This window comes from Macaca thibetana, chromosome 9 (assembly GCF_024542745.1).
Source record: "Macaca thibetana thibetana isolate TM-01 chromosome 9, ASM2454274v1, whole genome shotgun sequence".
In the NCBI taxonomy this organism is placed as follows: domain Eukaryota; kingdom Metazoa; phylum Chordata; class Mammalia; order Primates; family Cercopithecidae; genus Macaca; species Macaca thibetana.
Window position 1 is genome coordinate 96,361,524 of NC_065586.1, and position 26,025 is coordinate 96,387,548.

General features: G+C 44.7%; 2 protein-coding genes across 3 annotated transcripts in view; both read right to left on the reverse strand.

Annotated features, from left to right (window-relative positions):
• Positions 1-3,957, reverse strand: part of CWF19L1 (CWF19 like cell cycle control factor 1) — an 86,113-nt gene extending 82,156 nt beyond the window's left edge. The window contains exon 1 of the mRNA XM_050805012.1: positions 3,898-3,957. The gene's annotated coding sequence lies outside the window, so the exon portion shown is untranslated. The remainder of the gene's footprint in view (positions 1-3,897) is intronic.
• Positions 1-17,910, reverse strand: part of PKD2L1 (polycystin 2 like 1, transient receptor potential cation channel) — a 44,757-nt gene extending 26,847 nt beyond the window's left edge. The window contains exons 1-2 of one of the 2 annotated variants that reach the window (XM_050804971.1): positions 17,294-17,910; positions 16,633-16,746 (exon numbers count right to left, since the gene is read on the reverse strand). In XM_050804971.1, the coding sequence (XP_050660928.1) occupies positions 16,633-16,746; positions 17,294-17,528 (349 nt within the window). In that variant the 5' untranslated portion in view covers positions 17,529-17,910. Of the gene's footprint in view, positions 1-16,632; positions 16,769-17,293 lie in introns of both variants that reach the window. The other variant, XM_050804972.1, reaches the window with a different exon arrangement.
• Between the last annotated feature and the right edge of the window lie 8,115 nt (positions 17,911-26,025).

The following is a 26,025-nucleotide window of genomic DNA, read 5'->3' on the forward strand; positions in this document are numbered from 1 at the left end:
TGGATTGCCAATTTCATGCACTGTCTTAACAAATGATAAGGGAGCAGTAACTAAGTTAATAGAGTTGGTAACGAGTGATTTTATTACATAGAAGTCCTGGCTTTTACCTGTAATTGTGCAGTATAAGCTACCTGAATCAATAAGATTCTGTAAGGATTACAGGATAATCAATACCATGATCGAACCATATGTTCATCCAACACCAATAATCGGTTCTCTCTAGAGTTACTGGGCCTACCCTCAACATTTTGAGGAGTGCAAACAGTTTTCATTTATTTGAGTTATATCTATCTACCCTCAATAGACCCAGTAACTCCAGAGAGAATTGATTATTGGCATTGGTTCAATAACCAATCAATAACTCATCATTGTTTTTTGAAGTGTTGCAAAATAAAGGCCATCCAAGAAGACTCTATGCAGACAGCGTTGGTCACCCCAGAGAGATAACCACCTTCTTCACCAAGGGCTTTCTCACTCAGTACACCACAGGAGGCTCTCAAACGGTTCCATATAAAGGGAAATCATATTTAAGTAGTTAATAGTTGCTTGATTTATAAACAATTTTTATATATGTAATTTTTTCATGTTAATAATAGAGATAGGGTTTCTATGTTGCCCAGGCTGGTCTTAAACTCCTGGACACAAGCAATCCTCCCACAGACTGCTGGGATTACAGGCATGAACCACCATGCCTTGCCTGTAAATAATTTAAACAGAAACTATGTTATAACCACTTGGAAGGTCATGAACTTCCTGAAACACCTTTATCAAACTTTTCCTGGGGTTCAAGAACCAAAAGTGGAAAATGTGATTCCCTGGAGTTCCCAGCAGGGAGAGCCCTTTAAAAAAAAAATCTCAAGAAGCCATAGGCTTGTGTCTGGAACAGGAAGACATGGAAAAGCCTGTGAGACAGAGGACCAGGGAGAAAACAGGAGGAGTCAAAAGCTGTGGGCAGAGGTAGGGGAGAAGAAAGCAAAGCGGACCAGTGCCTGGGGAGAGAGAAGAGAGACAAGGAAGCAGGCACGGGGAGAGCCAGTCCAGGATCCAGAAGTATCCAGCAAGAAGCACTGTTCCTGATCCTGGGCTTCGCTGCAAGCTGGCAGGGCCTTAGAGTTATTCTGAAGTGTGATTTGTCTTTCACAAAGTGCATCCAGAGCACCTCCTTCACTGACTTTATTGCCATTATAGCCATCAGCACTTTAGGGGAGCCTCTTACACTACATTTATCACAATCAGCGGACATTCCACCTCACAGACTGCATTGCTGTTGACTTTACACATCCTTCTAGTGTAAACCAACAGAAGCTTCTTTATCTAAAATTCATGTATATTTATATGTGTCTAGAAAACAATTGAAATGGGCCGGGTGCACTGGCTCGTCTGTAATCCCAGCACTTCGGGAGGCTGAGGTGGGTGGATCACCCGAGGTCAGGAGTTTGAGACCAGCGTGGCCAACATGGTGAAATCCCATCTCTACTAAAAATACAAAAGTTAGCCAGGCGTGTTGGCGTGAGCCTGTAGTCTCAGCTACTCCGGAGGCTAAGGCAGAAAAGAAAGAAGGAAGGAAGGAAGGAAAGAAGGAAGGAAGGAAGGGAGGGAGGGAGAGAGGGAGGGAGGAAGGAAGGGAGGAAGTAAGGAAGGAACGAACGAACGAACGAAGGAAGGAAAGAGAAGGGAAAGGAAGGGAAGAAGGAAGGAAGGAAGAAAGGAAGGAAGGGAGGGAGAGAGAAAACAGTTGAAATGATTATATACCAAACTAGGAACAGTGATTACTGGGAGGGATTTTTTAGTTTGTTTTATTTTACTTTACTTTAAGCTCTGGGGTACATGTGCAGAACGTGCAGGTTTTTTACATAGGTATACATGTGCCATGGTGGTTTGCTGCACCTATTGACTCGTCATCTAGGTTTTAAGACCCGCGTGCTTTAGATATTTGTCCTAATCCTCTCCCTCCCCTTGTCCCTCACCCTCCTGCCACAGGCCCCAGGGTGTGTGATGTTCCCCTCCGTGTGTCCATGTGTTCTCATTGTTCAACTCCCACTTATGAGTGAGAACATGTGGTGTTTGGTTTTCTGTTCCTGTGTTAGTTTGCTGAGAATGAAGAGGGATTTTTACATTCTCTATGTTATCTGACTTTTTAAAAACAAGGACTATGTATTAAGTAAAAAATTAATAAATATATTCCCAATCTGATTTTCCTTGTAGGGGAAAGGGGGTAGAATTATGTTGTAATGGAATGAGGAGAAATACTGGTTTACACCTTTTTCCTCTTACTTGCCCTTTGAGACTCTGACTATGGCAAAACTCTTGCATATTCATAGCCTGAGGCCTTAGTTGGCTGGTGCTACCTCCTCCATCCCCTGCCTCCTTCAGGCTGACAGCCAGCACTATTAAAACTAACAAGCAAGCAAGCAAATGGCAATGACTTTGGGCCTCCCTGGCAATGACTTAAAAACAGTTAAAAACAGTTTTAGCACTGTTAAAATAAGTAGGCAAGCAAATGGCAATGTCTGGGCTTCCCCAGACATGAATGATACCTGTCTCTGGGACCTTCAAGATTTCCCAGATCTCCCTGCCCACTTTGTCTCCCAGTTCTTACCATGGTCCCAGTGCACCCTCCACTGTAGCGCTCATCACAGTCTATGTCACTGTTTGTTTACATGTCAACCTTCCTTACTCCTTGAAGGCAGAAGATGTGTCTCAGGTATTTCTTTCCTTTTTTTTTTTTTTTTTTTTTTTGAGACGGAGTCTTGCTCTTATTGCTCAGGCTGGCGTGCAATGGCACGATTTCAGCTCATTGCAAACTCTGCCTCCCGGGTTCAAGCAATTCTCCTGCCTCAGCCTCCCAAGTAGCTAGGATTATGGGCATGTGCCACCACGCCTGGCTAATTTTGTATTTTTAGTAGAGATAAGGTTTCTCCACGTTGGTCAGGCTGGTCTCAAACTCCCGACCTCAGGTGATATGCCCGCCTTGGCCTCCCAAAATGCTGAGCCACAGGCGTGAGTCACCTTGCCCGGCCTTGTCTCAGTTATTTCAAAACCCTCAGCACTTGGCCTAGGGCCTGGCACATAGTAGGACTTCATAAATGTTTGAATGAATGAATGTGTAAATATCCAGGATCTCAAACTTAGTTTCAGCATTTTGCTAATGAGCTCTCTTTGTCTCATCTGTTTTTTTCCTCCATGGTATGAAATAATCTAATTCGACCAGCTTAGACTCAGTCTCTGAGCCAGTGGTTTACACACATTTTGTTCTCAGAACCCCTTTGTAACTCTTCAACATTTTGAGGACTGCAAACAGTTTTCATTTATTTGGGTTATATCTATCAATCATTACCTTATAAAAGTTAAAACTGGTCAGACACAGTGGTTCATGCCTGTAATCCCAGCACTTTGGGAAGTCAAGGCAGGTGCATAGCTTGAGCTCGGGAGTTCAAGTCCAGCCTGGGTAACATGGTAAAACCCCATCTCTACAAAAATACAAAAAATTAGCTGGGTGTGGTGGCACGTGCCTATAGTCCCAGCTACTTGGGAGGCTGAGGTGGAAGGATCCCTTGAGCCCGGGAGGCAGTGGCTGCAGTGAGCCAAGATCACCCCAGTACACTCCAGCCTGGGTGACAGAGCAAGATTCCGTCTCAAAAAAATAAAAATAAAATAAAATAAAACTCAGGAAAAATGTAAATATGTATTAATTCATTCATTTGAAAATGATAACAATCCCAATACATGTAAACACAAATAACATATATTTTTTTAATAATATATTTTTTCAAACAAACCCCCCAAAAATTTGGCCGGTCACGGTGGCTCACACCTATAATCCCAGCACTTTGGAAGGATCACTTGCGTTCAGGAGTTCAAGACCAGCCTGGGTTGGCCGGGCGCGGTGGCTCACACCTGTAATCCCAGCACTTTGGGAGGCCGAGGTGGGCGGATCACGAGGTCAGGAGATCGAGACCATCCTGGCTAACACGGTGAAACCCTCTCTCTGCTAAAAATACAAAAAACTAGCCGGGCGAGGTGGCACATGCCTGTAGTCCCAGCTACTCGGGAGGCTGAGACAGGAGAATGGCGTGAACCTGGGAGGCGGAGCTTGCAGTGAGCCGAGATCGCGCCACTGCACTCCAGCCTGGGCGACGAGCGAGACTCCATCTCAAAAAAAAAAAGAAAAAAAAAGACCAGCCTGGGCAACATAATGAGACCCTGTCTTTACAAAAAATCAAAAATGAAGTGGGTGTGGTGGCACATGCCTGTAGTCCCAGTTGCTTGGGAGGCTGAGGTGGAAGGATTGCTTGAGCCCAAGAGGTCAAGGGTACAGTGAGCCCTGATGGCAGCATTGTACTCAGCCTCAGTGACAGGGTGAGACCCTGTCTCAAAACAAACAAAGAAAAATTTTAATGGAATTGTTTTCCATGTTTGCAAGTCTCCTAATGTCTGGCTGTCTGGCTTAATAGAAGACAGCTGTATTCTCATATCTGCTTCTGCACAATCTGTTGCAATATGTTATTTTGGTTGAAATATATGAAGAAAATATGACTTTAAGCAAATATGTTTTGGGGTAAGAGAGAACCTCCCAAGCCCCTTGAAAGGGTCTCAGGAAACCCTAGAGGTCCTCAGAGGACACTTTTGAAAAAGATTGCTCTGGCCGGGCACAGTGCCTCAGGCCTGTAATCCCATCACTTTGGGAGGCTGAGATGGGCGGATCACCTGAGGTCAGGAGTTCGAGACCAGCCTGGCCAACATGATGAAATCCCATCTCTATTAAAAAAAAAAAAAAAAAAAATTAGCCGGACGTGGTGGTGCGCACCTGTAATCCCAGCTACTCCAGAGACTGAGGCAGGAGAATAACTTGAACCCGAGAGGTGGTGGTTGCAGTGAGCCGAGATTGCACCACTGCACTCCAGCCTGGGCGACACAGCAACACTCTGTCTAAAAAAAAAAAAAAAAAAAAAAAAAAAAAAGAAAGAAAAGAAAAAGAAGAAGAAAAGATTGCCCTCATTCCTTATTTTTGTTAGTAGAACCTCTGCCAAGTCTGGAGGTTCTGTCTGAACTTAAAATCTCAGCAATCCTGCTGCCACCACCCAATAACATAATTGTCAATATCCTTATAATCCCCTACCTCCCCTACCTGTGTACCTTATTTCATAGTTTTCAAAGAGTTTTCCTATGTAATGTCTCCCAGTTGCCTATCAGACATGTCTGCTGATTCCATCTTACTCATGAACAAAATTTCCTATGAATCATGAAGTTCAGAGTGTACATGATTTGCTCAGGGCAAGAGGCAGAGGTAGGGCTCAAACTCACACCTTGTAATACGAATTATATGCTCTTTTGCTAGCCACTTACATCAGCAGTACTCCATCCTGGCCTCATCTACAACAATCCAGAGTATTGAGATGTTTTTCTTTTTTTCTCTCTCTCTCTCTTTTTTTTTTTTTTTTTTTTTTTGGAGATGGAATCTCACTCTGTCGCCCAGGCTGAGTACAGTGGTGCGATCTCGGTTCACTGCAACATCCACCTCGGGGGTTCAAGCGATTCTCCTGCCTCAGCCTCCCAAGTAGCTGGGATTACAGGCACACACCGCCGTGCCCAGCTGATTTTTGTCTCTTTAGTAGAGATGGGGTTTCACCATGTTGCCCAGACTGGTCTTGAATTCCTGACCTCAGGTGATCCACCTGTCTCAGCCTCCCAAAGTTTTGGGATTACAGGCGTGAGCCACTAAACCTGGTGAGATGTATTTCAATATTTTCCTAATTTATATCTTGATGGGGAATGAAAACTAATATTTATTAAAAGCCTATTATATTCCAAGCACTGTACTACTAAATACCTAATTTGTTTTCCACCAGCCTCACAAAAGCAGATGTTATTCTCACTTGAGGAATCAAGGTTTAGAAAGATTTAAGTATCTTGACCTATTTGCCAAAGATGCGTGGCTAATAACTGGTAGTACCATCATTTGGATCAGACCACCTTATTCCAGGTCACACACTCTTTCCGTTATACAACTGTGCCTTCACTAAAATTGTGGTTCTATATCACAAAATATCTTCTCACATCATTACAGCCCCCCAGGGACTCAGCCACAGACACTTTCTGAACCTCCAATATATTTCTGCTCCTTTCTTTGTTGATTCTAGAAATACTGTCAAGCTTTCTTGACAAGCTCACTTCAACCTCTCCTATTAGTGCAATTCCACCAATCTACGGATAGAACCTTGAAATCCACTAAAAGAAAGCAGAGTAAAGAGAGGCATGCATTTCTTTAAAACTAGTGATGGATTAAGAGCATCCAATTGATATTAATTGGCATGTAGCCATTAGGCATTAAAGGTTTAGGGTCTCTGCCCTCCTCCCCAGCTCCATGGTGATCAGACCCAGCCATTTCCTGGCTTAGAGCCTCTCCTATACAGGGCCAGTCCCAGGTGCACCTTTGAGATAACAATAATGTCTCCTAAAACAAACAGCCATTATTTCTACACAAAGACCTTCAATGTTTCCTCCATCAACAAAAGGCTACAGCCATCCCTCCAAGAAGACAAAGGGCTGGAAGCCCTTTCATAAATATCATGATGATGGTGTGGGCCCAGTGGGAAGGGCGAGCCAGGAAGATTATTCTCCAGCACTTTCTCTGCTGAGGAATAGCTGGGACAGGACTGACTCCACCCTTCAGAAAGAGCTATGAGTGACTAATCATTCCTGAACTATTCATAATGACAATAATAACATTTCCCTAATCTGCAGAAAGAAAGTAAAAATATTGAGCCATTACAGGATTGCCATCAGGATCAAATGAGACAATACGTGTGAAATCTCTGTGTAAGGTTTCAAGGATTGCACAATTGACATTATTATTATTATCAGACAATTGATGGGTCACCCATATTGCCTGCATGAAAAAGATAGCTGTATTTTAGACAGATGAGATTCCAAATAGTCTTGGTTTCTAGGTCCACCAGTTCCTAGAATAAAGCATAAAGGAGAAGAAACATGGTCAGTATGGCTGACCATGATAGTCTACTAGGGCTTGTCCCCCGTCAAATTGCTGTGCAGGTGATGGCTAAATTTGTTGGCTATTCTTTCCACTCCCAAGAGCCCAGATCCTGGAAATGAGGTCGCTGATGGTTGATTCCCCACCTAGGGTCTAATGGTCCAAGTTCCCCACTTTCCCTTCCCTCCTTTGTCCCCCTGAAAACATCTCTCATGCAACTTACACAAAAATAATTACACATTATAAATTAAAGTGTGAGAAAAGTGTCCAACCTCATTGGTAATAAAAGGCAAGTAAATTAATGTGAGTTGTACCGTCTTATACCTATTTAATAATAAAAATTATAAATGAGAACTTCCAATTTTGATGAGGTTGTGACAAAATTGATGTGACCTTATAGCAGTAGTGGCATAATAAATTTGTATAATCCCTTACAGAGGTAAAATGACAACCATAGCAAATACTAAGGAGATATTTCCATCTTTTGGCCTCGTGGTCATCTCTCTCCTTAGCAATTCAGAAGGAAATAATTTAACAAAAGTGAAAAAAAAAAAAAAACACTGCAGCTGTAGATACATTTACCCATGATAGGCAAATACTGAAACAACCTGAGAAATGTTTTAGATAATTGTAGTGTGACTGTAGTCCTTAAAATAAAAATATAAAAACTGGCTGGGCATGGTGGCTCATGCCTGTAATTCCAGCACTTTGGGAAACCAGGGCAGGGGGATGACTTGAGCTCAGCAGTTGAAGATCAGCCTAGAAAGCATAGCAACACCCCATCTCTACAAAAAATTTAAAAATTAGCAGGGTGTGGTGGTGTCCACCTATAGTCCCAGCTACTTGGGAGGTTGAAGTGGGAGGATTGTTTGAGCCCAGGAGGTTGAGGCTGTAGTAAGCTGAAATCATGCCACTGCACTCTAGCCTGGGCAACAGAGTGAGAACTTGTCTAAAAAAAAAAAAAGGAAAGAAAGAAAGAAGGAAGGATGGAAGGAAGGAAAGAAAGAAGGAAGGATGGAAGGAAGGAAGGAAAGAAGGAAGGAAGGAAGGAAGGAAGGAAGGAAGGAAGGAAGAAAAAGAAAGAAAGAAAAGAAAGAAAGAAAGAAAGAAAAGGAAGGGAAGGGAAGGGAAGAAATATGAAAACTACTTAGAGGCCAGGCACAGTGGCTTACGCCTGTAATCCTAGCCCTTTGGAAGGCTTGAGCCCAGGAGTTCAAGACCAGACTGGGCAACATGGGGAAACCCCGTCTCTATGAAAAATACAAAAATTAGCCAGGTGTGATGGTGCATGCCTGTAGACCCAGTTACTTTTAGGGCTGAGGTGGAAGGCTCACCTGAGCCTGAGAGCTTGAGGCTGGAGTGAGCTGAGATTACACGACTGCACACCAGCCTGAGCAACAGAGCAAGGCCCTGCCTCAAAACAACAACAATAACAACAACAAAAACAAAAACTATGGTGGCTTACGCCTGTAATCTCAACAATTTGGGAGGCCGAGGTGGGCTGATCCCTTGAGGTCAGGAGTTCCAGACCAGCTTGGGCAGCATGGTGAAACCCCGTCTCTACTAAAAACACAAAAATCAGCTGGGCGTGGTGGCGGGCACCTGTAATCCCAGCTATTCGGGAGGCTGAGGCAGGACACTGCACTCCAGCCTGGGTGACAGAACCAGACTCTGTCTCAAAAAAAACAACTACTTAGAAATATGATGAAATGTTATAAATGAAAGTATACAATATAATACAACTAGGTAAGAATGTATGCATAAACACTGGTAATAAGAAAAATGAAAAATTCTTTAATACAGTGGTCACGAACTATATTTTAAAATATTCTTTAATATTTTTATATCATCTTTTAAATACAGCAATAAAAAGAAAGAATAGTAGTTAGCTAGTAGAATTTCTCAATACTCTGATTCTATCAGGGTAGGGCACGGAGTGGTCCTTGCTAAGATGATGATGGGTATTAGTAAATTTATGAGCAATACGTTTCCAGGTGGAGAGACCGTAGTAGATTCCAGTGGTTAAAAGCCTCGGAATTCAAGTCAGGCAACAAATCACTGAGTTGGATTCCTCTTTCTTCACTTGCTTGCATGTGTGGCCTTGAACAAGCTGTTTGACTTTTCTAAATCTTTCTGACTTGTAAAATGGTAGTGATAGGCAGAACCAACTTCACAGAGTCATTGGAAGTAGCCAGTGAGATAAAGTACATAACATAGCGCTAGGTGCATTGAGAAATGATTCAATAAAAGTTTGTTGTTTGTGCTGGTAATAATGATGATGATGGTGGTAGTGGTTGTGATAAACTGAGGGCTTCCAGGGAAAGTACTTTATCTAGGCCGGGCGCGGTGGCTCAAGCCTGTAATCCCAGCACTTTGGGAGGCCGAAACGGGTGGATCACGAGGTCAGGAGATCGAGAACATCCTGGCTAACACGGTGAAACCCCGTCTCTACTAAAAAAATATAAAAAAAATAGCCAGGCGAGGTGGTGGGCGCCTGTAGTCCCAGCTACTCGGGAGGCTGAGGCAGGAGAATGGCGTGAACCCGGGAGGCGGAGCTTGCAGTGAGCTGAGATCTGGCCACTGCACTCCAGCCTGGGCGACAGAGCGAGACTCTGTCTCAAAAAAAAAAAAAAAAAAAAAAAAAAAAAAAAAAAAGAAAGTACTTTATCTTAAAGGTCTGACATCACTTAAAGGATGCTACTCAAATAATACTATCCCTATATGTGGAGCCAACTACAAATTTTGAAAAGTAATTTTATGTTATGTTATTTATTGATTTACTTTTAATTGACAAATGATCACTGCTTTTATTTTATTTTATTTTTGAGATGGATTCTTGCTCTGTCACCCAGGCTGGAGTGCAGTGGCACAATCTCGGCTCACTGCAACCTCCACCTCCCAGGTTCAAGCGATTCTCCTGCCTCAGCCTCCTGAGTAGCTAGGACTACAGGAGCATGCCACCACACCTGGCTAATTTTTGTATTTTTAGTAGAGTCGGGGTTTTGCCATGTTGGCCAGGCTGGTCTCGAACTCCTGATCTCAGGAGATCCACCCGCCTCGGCCTCCCGAAGTGCTGGGATTACAGGCATGAGCCACCGCACCCGGCCCACTCTGTATCTTTATGGGGTGCAATTGTGATGTTTCTTCAGATGTATACATCATGGAATGATCAAATCAGGCTAATTAACATATCCTTCCCCTCAAATATTTCTTTGTGTTGAGAATATTTAAAATCCTCTCTTTTAGCTATTTTGAAAGATATAATACATTATTGTTAACTGTAATCATGGAAGTTATTTTTTCCAAGTTTCCACAAGCAGCACTGAAAAGTTGTTTTTAATGCACTTTTTAAGATAAACTTTAATTATTTATTTATTTATTTATTTATTTATTTATTTATTTTTGAGACAGAGTCTTTCTCTGTCATCCAGGCTGGAGTGCAGTGGCATGATCTTGGCTCACTGCAACCTCCACCTCCCAGGTTCAAGCGATTCTCCTGCCTCAGCCTCCTGAGTAGCTAGGACTACAGGAGCATGCCACCACACCTGGCTAATTTTTGTATTTTTAGTAGAGTCGGGGTTTTGCCATGTTGGCCAGGCTGGTCTCGAACTCCTGATCTCAGGAGATCCACCCGCCTCGGCCTCCCGAAGTGCTGGGATTACAGGCATGAGCCACCGCACCCGGCCCACTCTGTATCTTTATGGGGTGCAATTGTGATGTTTCTTCAGATGTATACATCATGGAATGATCAAATCAGGCTAATTAACATATCCTTCCCCTCAAATATTTCTTTGTGTTGAGAATATTTAAAATCCTCTCTTTTAGCTATTTTGAAAGATATAATACATTATTGTTAACTGTAATCATGGAAGTTATTTTTTCCAAGTTTCCACAAGCAGCACTGAAAAGTTGTTTTTAATGCACTTTTTAAGATAAACTTTAATAATTTATTTATTTATTTATTTATTTATTTATTTATTTTTGAGACAGAGTCTTTCTCTGTCATCCAGGCTGGAGTGCAGTGGCATGATCTTGGCTCACTGCAACCTCCACCTCCCAGGTTCAAGCGATTCTCCTGTCTCAGCCTCCTGAGTAGCTGGGATTACAGGTGCCCGCCATCACACCTGGCTAATTTTTGTGTTTTTAATAGAGATGGGGTTTCACCATATTGGCCAGGCTGGTCTCAAACTCCTGGCCTCAGGCAATCCACCCGGTTCGGTCTCTCAAAGTGCTGGGATTACAGGCATGAGCCACCGAGCCCAGCCCACTTTATTTTTTTAGAGTAATTTTAGGTTCACAGCAAAATTGAATGAAAGGTGCAGAGATTTCCCATAGATCCCCTGCCCTCACATAATTACAGCCTCCCCTGCCATCAACATCCAACACCAGAGTGGTACCTTTATTATACAATGGACCTACATTGACACATCATTGTTAACCAAAGTCCACAGTATATGTTAGGTTTTACTCTTGGTATTGTGCATTCTATGGATTTTACATATAATGACAGGTATTCACTATACAGAGTAGTTTCACTGTCCTAAAAATCCTCTGTGCTGGCCGGGCGCGGTGGCTCAAGCCTGTAATCCCAGCACTTTGGGAGGCCGAGACGGGCGGATCACGAGGTCAGGAGTTCGAGACCATCCTGGCTAACACGGTGAAACCCCGTCTCTACTAAAAAAATACAAAAAAACTAGCCGGGCGAGGTGGCGGGCGCCTGTAGTCCCGGCTACTCGGGAGGCTGAGGCAGGAGAATGGCGTAAAAACCCGGGAGGCAGAGCTTGCAGTGAGCTGAGATCCGGCCACTGCACTCCAGCCTGGGCGACACAGCGAGACTCCGTCTCAAAAAAAAAAAAAAAAAAAAAAAAATCCTCTGTGCTTTACCTATTCATCCTTCTCTTTCCCCAACTCTTGGAAACCACTGACAACTTTTAGTATCTCCATAGTTTTGTCTTTTCCACCATGGTATATAGTTGGAATCACACAGTATGTAGCCTTTTCAGATTGGCTTCTTTCTTGAAAGGTATTTTTTTAATGACCAGTCTAGAAGACCAGCTGAGGGTTTTGAATTTCCACTAGATAATACAAAGATAACTATTACCAGTGATTGTGTTTGGTTCTTTATGCATGTTATCTCCAGAAGACAAATGTTATTATCCTTATTGGTAGAACAAGTGTTCAAGGTCACAAAGCCAGGAAGTAGAGGAGCTAGTATTTGAATCCAGTGCGTCTGACTCCAATGTTTTTATGTTTTCATCATGCCACAGTGCTTACCTAATAATAAACACGGGTTCTGGAGCATTTAAAACCAGTCACGGGAACTGACATGGAAAAGCACACTGGCACAGCTGCATATCCAACTGCATGCCACTCCAATTCTTAGAAAACAGCATACTGATAGAGCAACGCAACAGCCACCCCGCTTGGTGCCAGCTTTCAGTCTTATAACTTGTATTCCCAATCCTTAGGCAGGAGAGCTCAGTCAGCATACTGACTAGCCAAATTAAGTGGATCTGGTTCAGTGTTTCTTTACCTTTTTTACATTATCCGTCTCCCCAGAAGTCTCTTTAGACATTTTCTTCCTAATCACTCCCAATTCCAATACCACAGACAGACTCTACATTTTCTTATGTACCGTGGCTCTTTGGAGGCCCAAAAGCCATTGTAATATCTAAAGGATTGTTTTTGCCCTTGGAGAAACTATTTTTACACACTTGGGGGCTACATCATCCCCACTGAGAACTCTAGATGCAGTTGGCCAGAGCTCAGGGAGGTTAACAGGGAGTTGAGACACCAGGGAGGCAAGGGCAGGACCTTGGAGAGCGCTGAAGTGGCCCTCCTGAGGCCACTCCAAGGCTCCATGTTGCCTGAAAATATGTCTGAAAGGAAGAGGCAGGTAGAGGCAGGGGCTAGGAAACTAGTATTAGTTTTATCTTACTAAATGTTGTAGGAATAATCAGAATGTGAAGGCCTCCTAATTCTGTTTCATAAAAAGTTCTTGTGGGGCCGGCACTTTGCGAGTGTGGACTTTAATTCTCAAGGCCCAAGGCAGTTAAACGGCACATTTTCAGGTAGTCTAACGATTTCAGGGTCTTTATTTAGAGCCCAATTCCATAGGACTTGGAGGTTTTCTGAGATTTAAAGGTATCAGATTAATTCTCCCTCCCTCACCCTCCACTGCTGGCTGGGTTTATGATGCCACATTTATAGTTTTACAGTGCCTGCTGTGACTTGAAGACAGTAGGCACTATTTACCACGTGCCAGACAGACACTGTGCTAAGCATATTAGTGAGCTATTTTATTTAACCTGCATAATAATCTTCTCAGGTAGGTCTGATCATTATCCAAGGATAAGAGAGGTTAGCAAACTTGCTCAGGATCACACAGCTGATAATTGGGGAAGCACCAGACCTTGAACCCACATAGTCAACTTCAGAGCCTCACTGCTTAACCAGCATGCTATACTGCCACCAGATTGACTCAGTGGCCCTTGTAAGGTTTTTGTTTTTAAAAATCCCATTAATATCCTTAGCACAGGACTATTATCTCCCCTACTCAACTTTCCCAGAGATATTTCTGTGACCCAACGTTTATATTTCTGTCCTCTCCTCAGGAGAACTTAAAATTTGTCATGTCACTCCTATGCTTAAAACTCTTCAATAGCTCTCCCTGGACCCCTCAGAATAAAGTCCAAATTCTTTATCATGCCTTATAACGCCCCTCATGATCAGCCCCTTCTTATAAGGCCAGCCTTGTTGTCTTTTACCATTTTGCTTATCAAACTCTCTGCTCCAGCCACGTTGATGCACTTTAACTAAACTGTGCCCTCTGTCCCTTTTGGGCCTTGGCACATGCTGTCCCCTCTTCCCAGGGAATTCCTTTCTATTCACCTCCCTTTCAAGGGGATAAATCCTCCATATCTCTCAGGTTTTAGCTCAGATATCACTTCTTCTGCATTTCCTCACAGATCCCCCAAATCTGGGTACAACAGAAATAATGGCATCGCAGTACTCTGTGCTGGTCAGATTGTCCGTGGCATATTTTGTCCAGTGCCAGACATCACATAGATGAAGTCTGCAGGCAGGCAACCAGTATGGAGAGCGTTCTGAAATTGCTTTTAATACATACCAGGCACTGAGTTAATGATTTCATGGCTATTATCTCACATAATCCTATTGGATTGGGTAAGTACAGATGAGGAAACTGAAATTCAAAGAAGTTAAGCAAATTGCTCGAGGGCCCTCAAATGGTGAATGGCAGTGCATGATATTTGACCAAACCTGTGCAAATTCAGAGCCCATGCCTTCAATCCCTGCATAATACTACCTCTGAAAACCACAGTATCATGACTAGATTAGTGATAAAATAGAAGTTATCTAACCTAGAGAACAGATGACCCAGGGCAAGCTATATTCACTCAAACAGTTGAAAGGTTGTCACTTCAGAGAGTAACAGGGACACATCAGTAGTTAGCTTAATAGAAGAAAGTTCTAAAAAGGAAGTGAGCCACTGAGGGGAAAGGCCCAAGTATCTGTCATCTATATGTTTCTCAGTCCAACATCTGGCTCAGAGGAGGGGGCTCCATAAGAGGAAGGAAACGGAGCTGCCCAGTAGTAGAATGGGTTGCCTCATGAAACAGTGACAGCCCCATTGACACTCCCCCGGTTGGGCTGGTTGGCCGCCTGACAGAGCGCCATGGAAAGGACCACAGAGAAAGGATTCCACGTATTCTGCATCCTAAAATTAGATGACCTCTAAAGCCCGCGTCCACTCAAGGATTCTGTAATTATTGGACTAAGTCTATAACTCAGATTTTGGCAAGTCACAGACCATCTGGCAATGCATCAGTGCACTGAGATCTCAGAAAGCAGAGAACATGAGTGGATTGGACTCCTGGACTTCCAGAACCCAAGCTTCCACTCTTTCCAGCTCCATACAATGGAGTTAGAAATGGTTCACTGTAACTCTGGGGAGCTAGAAACAGTCCTGTTCCAGAGGCTAATCTGGAAAGAGAGATGTTTAAGTCATTTTAGAGAAAGGCTCTGCCTGTGGGTTTCAGCTGCTGTCATGGGATCTGAAAAAGGAGATGACTTCTCCTTGCTAGCAGATGGTTAGGACAAAAAAATCAATACGTCAACAAATGAATTTCTGACAGCCATTTGCTGAAAGGAATTGAAAGGGCTCCACAAAATGTACATTGGGCTAGCCGTTGTTCCTCATGTGCACTGTGTCCTTTCACTCCCTGCTGAGTGGCCAGTGGCAAACACAGAGGACTGTCCCCTCTGTCCAGCATGGAGTGAGTTCCAATAGAGCACAGCCAGAACCAGTGCTTTCTGCCAGCTTTCCCAGAGGGCTCGCACAAATGTGGGTGGCTCAAAAAACAAGAAAACGTTCCATCAACATTGATGTTATGAGACTCTCTGACTCCACTTTCAAAAGATTTGTGCACCCTGACAAGAACAGAGTATTGTGGAGCCTAGAACACCTAATAATGAGGGCACCTTAGTTGTATGGCCCAACCTACAGCTTTAATCAAACCACAACTCCACACACAACTATATTAAACTAGGCAAACATCACTTGTGCAATTTTTGAAAGAAGTAATAAACCAAATACAATGTGCTGTCATTACCTACAGGTCTAACAGCATCTGTTTGGTCCAGTTGTATTATTATTTACAGTTCTTTGATGCTATCTTTCCATAGTCGCCCTCCTATCTTTTCACTTGCTTCTCTCAACTTAGAGATCAAACCTTCTCAGTTTGTGTCTATAGCTAGAGCCTCAATAAGCTTCCTCCGTGGCATGGTGGTCTCTCACATGGGACCATCACCACTCCATGTGTGTCCCTCCCTCTCTTAGCAGGGATCTGAGATCTAAGGTCACCTGAATCTTTTACTTCCTCTCTTTTTTCTTCCATTCTTTTACTGCCTCTAAAGAAACATGAATCAGATATAGTATAATAACTATGTGAAGCCCACCAAACTATTTTTCCAAACAGAAGGGAGTGGTTTTCCACTCTTTTTTTTTGAGACAGAATCTCGCTCTGTCCCCCAGGCTGGAGTGGAGTGTAGTGGCGCGATCTTGGCTCACTGCAACCTCTGCCTCCCGGGTTCAAGCGATTCTCCTGCCTCAGTCTCCTGCGTAACTGGGATTACAGGCACCTGCCACCCAGCTAATTTTTGTATTTTTAATAGAGAGAGGGTTTCACCATGTTGGCCAAGCTGGTCTCAAACTCCTGACCTCAGGTGATGTGCCCACCTCGCCCTCCCAAAGTGCTGGGGTTACAAGCGTGAGCCACCATGCCAGCCCACTCTCTACAGAAGGGTAAAAAATTTTCACCTTTCACCTTTTCAGCCAATAGAAAACAATGGCCGCAAAGTGAACTTAAAAACTGGTTTCCCCTTGTAATTATTGACCAAACTGCCTTCCTCTTCTGATATATTCCTTTTAAACAAAATATCTTAAGCTGCAAAGGTAAATAGATGGGATTGGAATACTGTTATCTAAAGTTCCCGGATATAGCCTGCTTGCACAGATAGATGCTGGCTCCACAGGTGTTACCCACAGGAATGTTTATACAGATGGAGCACACATAGATGTTTCTCACAGACAGAGGTACACAAACACAGATGCTACTCACATAGACAGATGTCCACCAGGAACACAATATATACCAGCAGCTCTCGCAGGGTGGTCTTGACATAAAGTTCCCGGTTCTCAGCTGTGTTCTCAGTCAGGGTTGTTCCCCAAAGTCCTAAGGGGCATGGGAGAGATGCCTGGGATCCTCAGTGGCAGTGTTCCTCCCAGTCATCCCCACCCATCTGTCCATGGACTTTAGCCCCTTTCCACCCCTGCCCTTCCTTGCCCATCACCTTCATCCTTGGCTGAATCTGGCTACTCTACCCACACCCATGCTTGCCCTTCCCATCAACTCCCTGAGGTCGACAGAGGTGAAGGCCCTGGCTCATAGAGAATGAAGGCATGGAAAGGAGGCACCTGTTTCAGGTGGGGTAGTCCAGGGCATCCTCACATCCACATCCTCCCTCAAACCAGCTCCCACATACTCCTCTGGGTCCCCAGGTGATGACCATGCCAGGCTCCCCACAACCGGTAGACCGCTTAGCTGGTCTCTGTGTTCTGGGGCGTGCAGCACTGCCACAAGCAATTCACACACCCCAAAGTGACACTGAAAGGTCACCTCTTCTTCAGATCACATTCCACCCCCACCCCCTGCCCAAAAGCTTTTACGACTCCTTCTCCTGACTCTAATATCCCAGGAGAACCCTCCCTCTATCCAGTACCTCTGATGCCTCGACAGATATGGAGGCAGCAGCTGGACACCTGAGTCCTGTGTGCCGTCTCCTGGGGTTCATCTTCAGGCTTCTTGGGTTGGGGCTGGAGGGGCCCTGAGCTGGCGATGGTGCAGACCCTCAGCGTCCCATGTGGGGAAGGGGGACCACTGTAGGCGGGATTGTCCCAGGCTCCACTCCCCAGCTTTTGCAGCTCCTGCCCCTCAGGAATTTCCACAGCATTCATGGGAAATGAGGTAAGGGGGCCTGGTACCCCAGGTGCCCACTCTCAGCTGGAGGAAGAGGGAGCAGAGGCGCAGCCCAGCCTAGCCAGCAGAGAGCAAAGGGAAGGGCGTCTGAGAGCAGCTGTTTCCACACAGCCTGGGCTCCTGCCTTTTGTAGGGGGATGTCTGTGCCCGCTGGGGAGGGAGCGGATGAGAGGACAGGGTGGGGAAGGACCATCAATCCTGTCAGGAGCTGTCTCTCCCTCTTGCTGCAAGCCCCAGGGACCAGCAGAAAGGGGAGGTGAGGGAACTGGAAGGTGGGGGTCTGAAAAGGGAAGAGAGGGGAATAGGAGGAGGATGTGGAACTGGGAGTGGAAGGAGAAACGGGAGGAAGAGGTGATGCTGGGGATGAAGGGGGCTGCTTGCAGATGTGCCTGGTGGAGAGACGGCTCAGAGGTCGGACAGAAGAGATGATCAAAGAGCAATGGGAGGAGCTGAGACGGGAGGGGAGCCGGGGCCTGTGCTGTGGGTCTGAGCTCATTCCCACTAAAAGCTCCTGAAAGGGCCAACATGGATTGGGGTGGGGACCGAGGCCAGGGAGGAAGGCTGAAGAGCGCTGCCCCCCTCCCAGGCTTTGCCCACCTCCCAGGCTCAGCCAATGGGTCTGAGGCTCCAATCCTGTCTCACCTTGAGCTGTCCCCTGGTGGAGTAGAGACAGGCGGCTCCCCTCCCTCACTTCACCCTCTCAGCTGCGGGGGAAGGACAGTGGCAGGAGGAACCGCAGTGTCACATACTTCAGGGCGCTGAGGGGGCAGAGGAGAGGACTGCAGAGTCCTAGGTTGTCTATATTCCTTGTTCTGAGGCTTGCCTTTCCATGGCTTACGGGTGAGATACACAAAGAGAGGGGGTTCCTTAAGGGTGTGGGGCTTAGTATGGGAAAAAGGGTATAACCTGGTTGGGAGGCTGGATCAGAGAACAAAGGACAAGGACAGTATGATGCGGGACTAAAGGGGAGTGGATATATGGACCCAGCTGAGCTAGGAACATTTTCCCATGGCTCTGCTTAGTCCTGGGCCTAGAATTGTGAGCTTGAGCACAAAATGGAACTATGCCTGATATCAGGATTGATCTGCTTTCTTTATAACCGCAGGTCTCTGAATTAAAACTGTGGCATGGGCCCCCAAGCACATTCCTGCCTATGCCCTGCTCCAGCGTCCGATCACCTGCCCCAGCTCCCCCATAGGCATGCATGATGCCCCAAAATGGGGCTGGTCCCACAGGTGGTGGTGGTCACCCTGCAGTTTCTCCTCCTTGAGGCTAGAGGAGAGACTTTCCTCTCCCAGCTCCTGGCTCCCCACCTAGGGCTACTCACGGGCCTGAAGCTCACCTTCACATTCAGTAAAACATCAGCCTTGTCAAAATAATCAGTCTTGAGTGTCCCTATAAAGAGATCTTGGCTGGGTGTGGTTGCCCACACCTGTAATCCCAGCACTCTGGGGGGCCAGGGCGGGAGGATCACTTGAGTTTAGGAGTTCAAGATCAGCCTGGGCAACATGGTGAAACACCGCCTCTACAAAAAAAATAAATAAATAAATAAATAAATAAATAAATATAAAATTAAAAAAATTAGCCAGGCATGGGGTGTGTGCATGTAGTCCCAGCTACTCAGGTGGCTGGGGTGGTAGAACCACTTGAGCTGGGGAAGCTGAGGCATTGAGGCTGCAGTGAGCTGAAACCACACCACTGCACTCCAGCCTGGGCAACAGAGCAAGACCCTGTCTCAAGATAAAAGAAAGATAACAAGTGTTGGTGAGGCTGTGGAGGAAAGGGGCCCCTTGTACGCTTGGCTATAGTGTAAATTAGTACAGACATCTTGGAAAACAGTATGGAGGTTCCTCAAAAAAACTAAAAATAAAATTACCATATGCTCCAGGAATCTCAAAGGAATTGAAATCAGTGTGTTGAATAGATGTCTCCTTTTCCATGTCCATTGCAGGATTATTAACAATAGCCACTAGCCAAGATACGGAAACTATCTAAGTATCTATCAACAGATGAATGGATTTAAAAGATGTGGTATATATGCACAATATAATATGCTCAGCCTTGAAAAAAAACACAGAAAATTCTGTCATTTACAACAACATAGATAAACCTAGAGAACATTATGTTAAGTGAAATAAGCCAGGCATAATGAGAGAGATGCCCTATGCTCTCACTTATATGTGGAATCTAAAAAAATTGAACTCATAGAAGTAGAGAGTGGAACAGTGGTTAACCAGAGCCTAGGGGTGAAGGGTGGGTGAGAGGGGAAGAGAGTGGTCGATGGATAAAAGCTTTCAGTCAGGCAAGAGGAATACGTTCTGGTATTCTGTTGCACAGTGTGGTGACTACAGTTAATCATGTACTGTGTGCTTCAAAATAGCTAAAAAAGAGGATTTAAAATGTTCTTACTACAAAGAAATGATAAATATTTGAAGTGGTGAATATGCTAATTCACCTGATTTGATCACTCCACAATGTATATATGTATCAAAATGTCACATTGTACCTTATAAGTATATAGAATTATTATTTATCAATTAAAAATAAAATAAAACTTTAAAAAATGGAGCAAATGGGCCAGGCACAGTGGCTCACACCAGCACTTTGGGAGGCCGAGCTTGAGGCAAGGAATTCAAGACCAGCCTGGGCAATAAAGTGAGGCCCTGTCTGTACAAAAATATCAAAAAATTAGCTGGGCATGGTAATGCATGTCCGTGATCCCAGATACACGGGAGGCTGAGGCACGAGGATTGCTTGAGCCTGGTCAGGGCTGCAGTGAGCCGTGTTCATGCCATTGCACTCCAGCCTTGGTGACAGAGAAAGAGCTTGTTTCAAAAAAAAAAAAAAAAAAAAAAAAAAATTCAGCAGCAGCAAATGGAGGCATGAATAATGCGAAGTAGCGTATTTTAATGGTATAGACACTAAACATTATGAAGTTTAGAGGAAAAGGCAGCTTCCTCTGGAGGAAATGAAACAGAAGCTAGATCTTGATGGATGGGTAAGGTTTGGGAAGGAAGAGCCGCATCGGGTTTGGATGGGAAGGTTTGGAAAAGGAGAGGTTCCTTCTAAGCGTAGGAATGATAGGTGGGGTCTTGGGCTCTGAAGATGTCTGTGATGCCCCTAGGGCTGGCGCTCAGTGCATTTGGGAGAAAACAGAGGAGGAGGAAGGCCTGAGGTTGCATAACGAGGGTGAGGCCCTCCTGGTGGTCCCTATTGCCACCGAGGACTGTGGTGTATGTGAATCCCTTCAGAGAGCATGGAAACTACCAGCTATTCAGAGTGGTTGAAGAACAAAAGGAGGTGGCTTCTGACAAAGTCAGTGGGAAGGAAATAACAAAACAAGAAAAAAAGGAATGGTTCTTTTTCATCTGGGGCACTCATCCATGCTAATTTTTCATCCATAAAGAAATGAGTAGTCAATCCTTTCATGCTTCCTTTACCAAAAGGTGATTGAATTTCTTTTATTAATTCATAGCCTATGTTTAAGGGAAATATATTATTTTGAGATTTTTATTTGTAGTTCAAAAGTTTCTTGGTGGGTTGGAGATTTAAGGTAGTTCCAGACTTCTTTTAGATTTTTCCTCCTTATTATAGTTTGTATAAATATTGATCCAATCTAGATATGAGCTCTGGGTAGAAGGAATCTTTTTTTTTTTTAACTATAGAACACAGCGTTCCAGAAAAACCTCATTTCCATTGGTGAATGACTATTGGCGTACACAAACCTGGTATGTGGTTGAGGAGAAGGGATGCAGCTGACGTGAGAAAATCTTGAGAAGAGACGTGAGAAAATCTTGAGAAGAGAGCCATAATCCCCCTTCAAATTCACTTGAGGTTTTGATGTATGAGGAAAGATGAAAAGAATTGCATGTGGGTAGGCCTGGCTGAAGAGCTAAGGAGTGCAGGTGCATGTGTGTGGGATGGGGGCCTGATAGCCATGCGCAGAGAGTTGAAGGCATAAGCCCCAAAGAAGGAGAGGGATTGTGAAGGTGCTCTTTAGGGGATTATCTAAGGGTAATGAATGAACCAAAGGGGAAAAAAAATGTTTCATCAGAAGAACTTTCATAATGGGTAAGATGTAAGAGGCTGTAAAACAACCTCCCATGAGAGATGGTGAAATTCCCATCCCTTGAGTCATTTGGAGGAGACCTAGAAAGTTTTGGAAGTATACAACACTGCCCTGTTAGGGGAACAGATTTGGCAACCAAGACTATCCTCTATTGTGGTGTTTTACAGCTCAATTTCCAAGGTGAGTCCATTGATAAGCAATAAATTTGGAAACTCCCCAGAAAAAAAAGAAAAAGGAGGAGGAACTGTGCCAGAATCAACCATCTTATGTTAGATAAGCTGATGACAAAGGAAAAGGGAGCCACTGCCTCTCACCCACGAGCCTTTTAAATAATTGCAAAATGACCCCTGCCTTGCATAACTGGACCTTAGGATAGGGGTGATGAACAGAAAGCTAACAGTATGGTCCAGAGAAGCAGGAAAAGCAATGGGAGATGGTATCTGATTCCCATTGGGTAATTTTGAATTCTGGAGGAGGCTTGTGATCAGCAGGGGTTTGAATGTGCTACAGGAGGGTCATCATGTGACAAGTCTCATGTCTCTGATTGTTCAAGGCCACCAGTGGACTGCTTTATTCACCTTTGGTCACCTACCTGTGCAAAATCCAATTGCTTTCTCCTGCTTAGTGTTAAGCATTCCCCATGTGTGTGGATCAGCCAGGATTGGCCCCAGGAGCACAACTTATGCAACATGGCTTGAGAAATTTACTCAAAAAAGTTCTCTGCATTCTTATGATGTTTAAACTTGCTCAAGAAATTGCAAATGTGGTAATCAAGTGACATCTCCTGATTATCTTGTGTCCAGTACCTTTCTCCATGTCCTCAAGCTCCTACTGGCACTTGACTTTTCCTGTTGTTGATGCCATTGACAAACCAGTGTCAGCCGGATGCAGTGGCTCATGCCTGTAATCCCAACACTTTGGGAGACCGAGGCGGGCAGATCACCTGAAGTCAGGAGTTCAAGACCAGCCTGGCCAACATGGGGAAACACTGTCTCTACTAAAAATACAAAAATTAGCCAGGCATGGTGGCATGCACCTATAATTCCAGATACTTGGGAGGCAGAGGCAGAAGAATCACTTGTACCTAGGAGGCGGAGGTTGCAGTGAGCCGAGATCATGCCACTGCACTCCAGTCTGGGCAACAGAGTAACTCTGTCTCAAAAAACAAAAAATGTGAATAAAGTCCCTGTGTTTAGCAGTTGGCTCAGCAACTTACTAGTATACAGTTCTGAACAAGTCACTTTTGAGACTCAGTTTACCTATCTACAAATCTCCAAAGTGTTTATAGCAATGCCTGCCCTGCTGACCTTAAGGACTGTTTTAGGATTTAGATAGTGGAATATAGAAGTTTTTATAAACTGTGTACTTTGAAGCACAAAACAAATTTAGTTCTCTTGCTATTGTGTCCGTGCTTGTACATTCCACTCATATACAGCAAATCGTGGGTAATGTAGATACCTTCAGCCAGGACTTTGACATTGTTTCTGAGTGACATGGATCCCAGAACTCTCTGTGTCTACACTATTTCAAGCAGCTGACACCAGTAGAATGGAGTGATACCATTTGGCTTAGAGAGAATTCCAAAGGTAATCTTTGAGTGACAGCACCTATTAGAGGAGTTTTATAACCACATGACAAGCCTTGTGGTCCATCAAAGCCAGAAGCACCTCTTCCTCAGGAGGCTTTTTAACCCACTTGGCGAATTAGTCCCATGGCTTCACTGGGATGTGGTTTTTGGTAATATGCCATCCAAGTGTAGACACCGGGGTGGGGATTACCCCATTTCTGCCACCAGTGCACTCCCTTTTCACAGCATGCCCATCCCAACAAGCTTCTTCAGTGACCCCCGGATCTACTGGACTCCAATTAAGAGTCGGAAATAGCAAAGTCTATAGGAAGAAAACTTGTGGCCCAGGACCTTGTAAGTTCTACTGAAGGAACCCCTGGGGAAAGTCACCTTCCATATTCCAGACAAAAGAATCTTGGGGTGATTCACATTCCAAGTTCTACAAGGAGAGGCAAGCTTCAAACCACCTTCTGTATACTATATACTGATTCTTAACCGTTTCCACCTCAGTAAGTGTAAACCACAGGACACAGCTCATAAATAACCGTGGCTCACTATGACAATGATTCTTAATGGAAACATTGGGAATCACTTACTTATAAGAAAGCATCCTGGACATGAGACCTTAAGCTTCATCAATATCCCACTAGTCATCTGTGTGGGAAAAATAGTAAAATTTGTTTTTTGTTTGTTTTTTGAGACAGAGTCTCACTCTGTTACCCAGGCTGGAGTGTAGAGGTTCAATCGCAGCTCACTGCAACCTCAACATCCCAGGCTTAAGCAATCCTCCTATCTCAGCCTCCCAAATAGCTACGACTACAGGGCATACCACCACACCCGGCTAATTTTTGTGTTTTTTGTAGAGACAGGGTTTCACCATGTTGCCCAGGATGGTCTCAAACTCCTGGCCTCAAGTGATCCTCCCGCCTCAGTCTCCCAAAGTGCTTGGATTACAGGCGTGAGCCACCGCACCCAGCCCCAAGTCTCTAAAGAGATCCTTTTTTGGGGCCAGGTGCGGTGGCTCACCCCTGTAATCTCAGCACTTTGGGAGGCCGAGGTGGGCCGATCACCTTCGGGAGTTCAAGACCAGCCTGACCAACATGGAGTAATCCCGTCTCTACTAAAAATACAAAATTAGCCAGGCGTGGTGGCACACGCCTGTAATCCCAGCTACTCAGGAGGCTGAGGCAGGAGAATAGCTTGAACCCAGGAGGCGGAGGTTGCAGTGAGCCGAGATTCTGCCATTGTACTCCAGCCTGCGCAACAAGAGTGAAAACTCCGTCTCAAAAAAATAAAAAAGTTCAAGGAGGGTTTTGATCGATGAAAAGCTTTTGGATGTTTAGACTAGAAGATCTCAGGTGACCTTGGAAAGTAAGAAGGCTTTAGATGCCTACAGATTTGGGGGAATGAAGGTGTACAGCTTCAAGGGTAAGTAACCAGGCAATGAAAAAAGTGGCTCAAGAAAAAAAAAATTACAAAAAAAAACTGGCTCCGTTTAACAACACTGGTAATTTATTAAAGATTTGTTGAGTACCTACTGTGTGACCATCGTTCATATCGGCTTGGGGATATCCCAAGAAACAGAAACAACCATCCTCATCTTCACATACTAAAAGCCTCACCCACTTCTTATGGTGCTGATTTTAAAACAGCTTTATTGAGATAGAATCACACGCCATAAAATTCACCCACTTAAAACAGACAATGCAATGGTTGTAGTACATTCACAGATATGTGTGACTATGGTGCTAATTTTTTTTTTTTTTTTTTTTTTTTTTTTTTTTTAAGATGGAGTTTTGCTTTTTTACCCAGGCTGTGGTGAAGTGGCACAGTTTTGCTTTTTTACCCAGGCTGTGGTGAAGTGGCACAATCTCGGCTGTTGTTGTTGGCCAGGCTGGTCTCGAACTCCTGACCTCAGGTGATCCACCCGCCTTGGCTTCCCAAAGTGCTAGGATTACAGGCGTGAACCAGTGCACTCACCCGACTATGATGCTAATTTTAAAGGAGGAAAGTTTGGGAATTAAGTTTGGAAGTCGGGATTTTTGTAATTTATGCTGTAAATGAGAGAGGGAGAGGACCCCAACCAGCAGAACAAATTCTCCACTCCTACCCTCACCGGCGGAATCACAGGACCCAGTGGGAGGCCGCAAAGGTGTTTTACCTACCATGGCCACTGGGTGGCAGCAGGACCCCGGCCCCATGTCTGTCAATATGGAGAGGCTGCTCTTTTTCTGGATGTAAAAGAGCGAATAATCCAGTTTGGAGGGCTGAACCCTCAGAGAGGCCCCAATCTAGAGACCACTTCTCTCCCCCAGCTTCTTTCTATACCTTATCTCCCCCCATGCCCTCCGGGTAACTCTGCAGGTTCAGATCTGGGCCTGCGAACAGGTTCTAAACCTATAGGGCTTTATCATTCTAGAGGCCTAGTAATGGCCCCTATTAAACTGGCTCCTCTGAGAAGCAGACACCAAGGCTGAGCAACTATGTGTGGGTTTTTTGCGGGGGAAACATCTGTGAAAGAAAGCAAGTAGCTGAGTGAGGCTGAGAGCGCTGTCAGAGAGTGAGGAAAGTCCTGCCTGAGTGAAGGAGATAGGGTAGGAAGATTGGGAGAGCAGCCGTGGTATAGTCGAAGAGAGGTCCAGTGAAACCTTCTGGGAGCCACAATAGGCCACTGGGGAGTTCTGTGTCCCCCAGGAATGGGCTTGCTTTCGCATCCCTGCCACACTCAACTACTGGTGAGGCTGCTGCAGGTGGCAGCAGGCCTGGGGCAGTGTGGCCCAGGTAAACGTCTTGGTCAGCTGCCCTACCTATAGTCTGCGGTCTCTGAGACCCATTCACA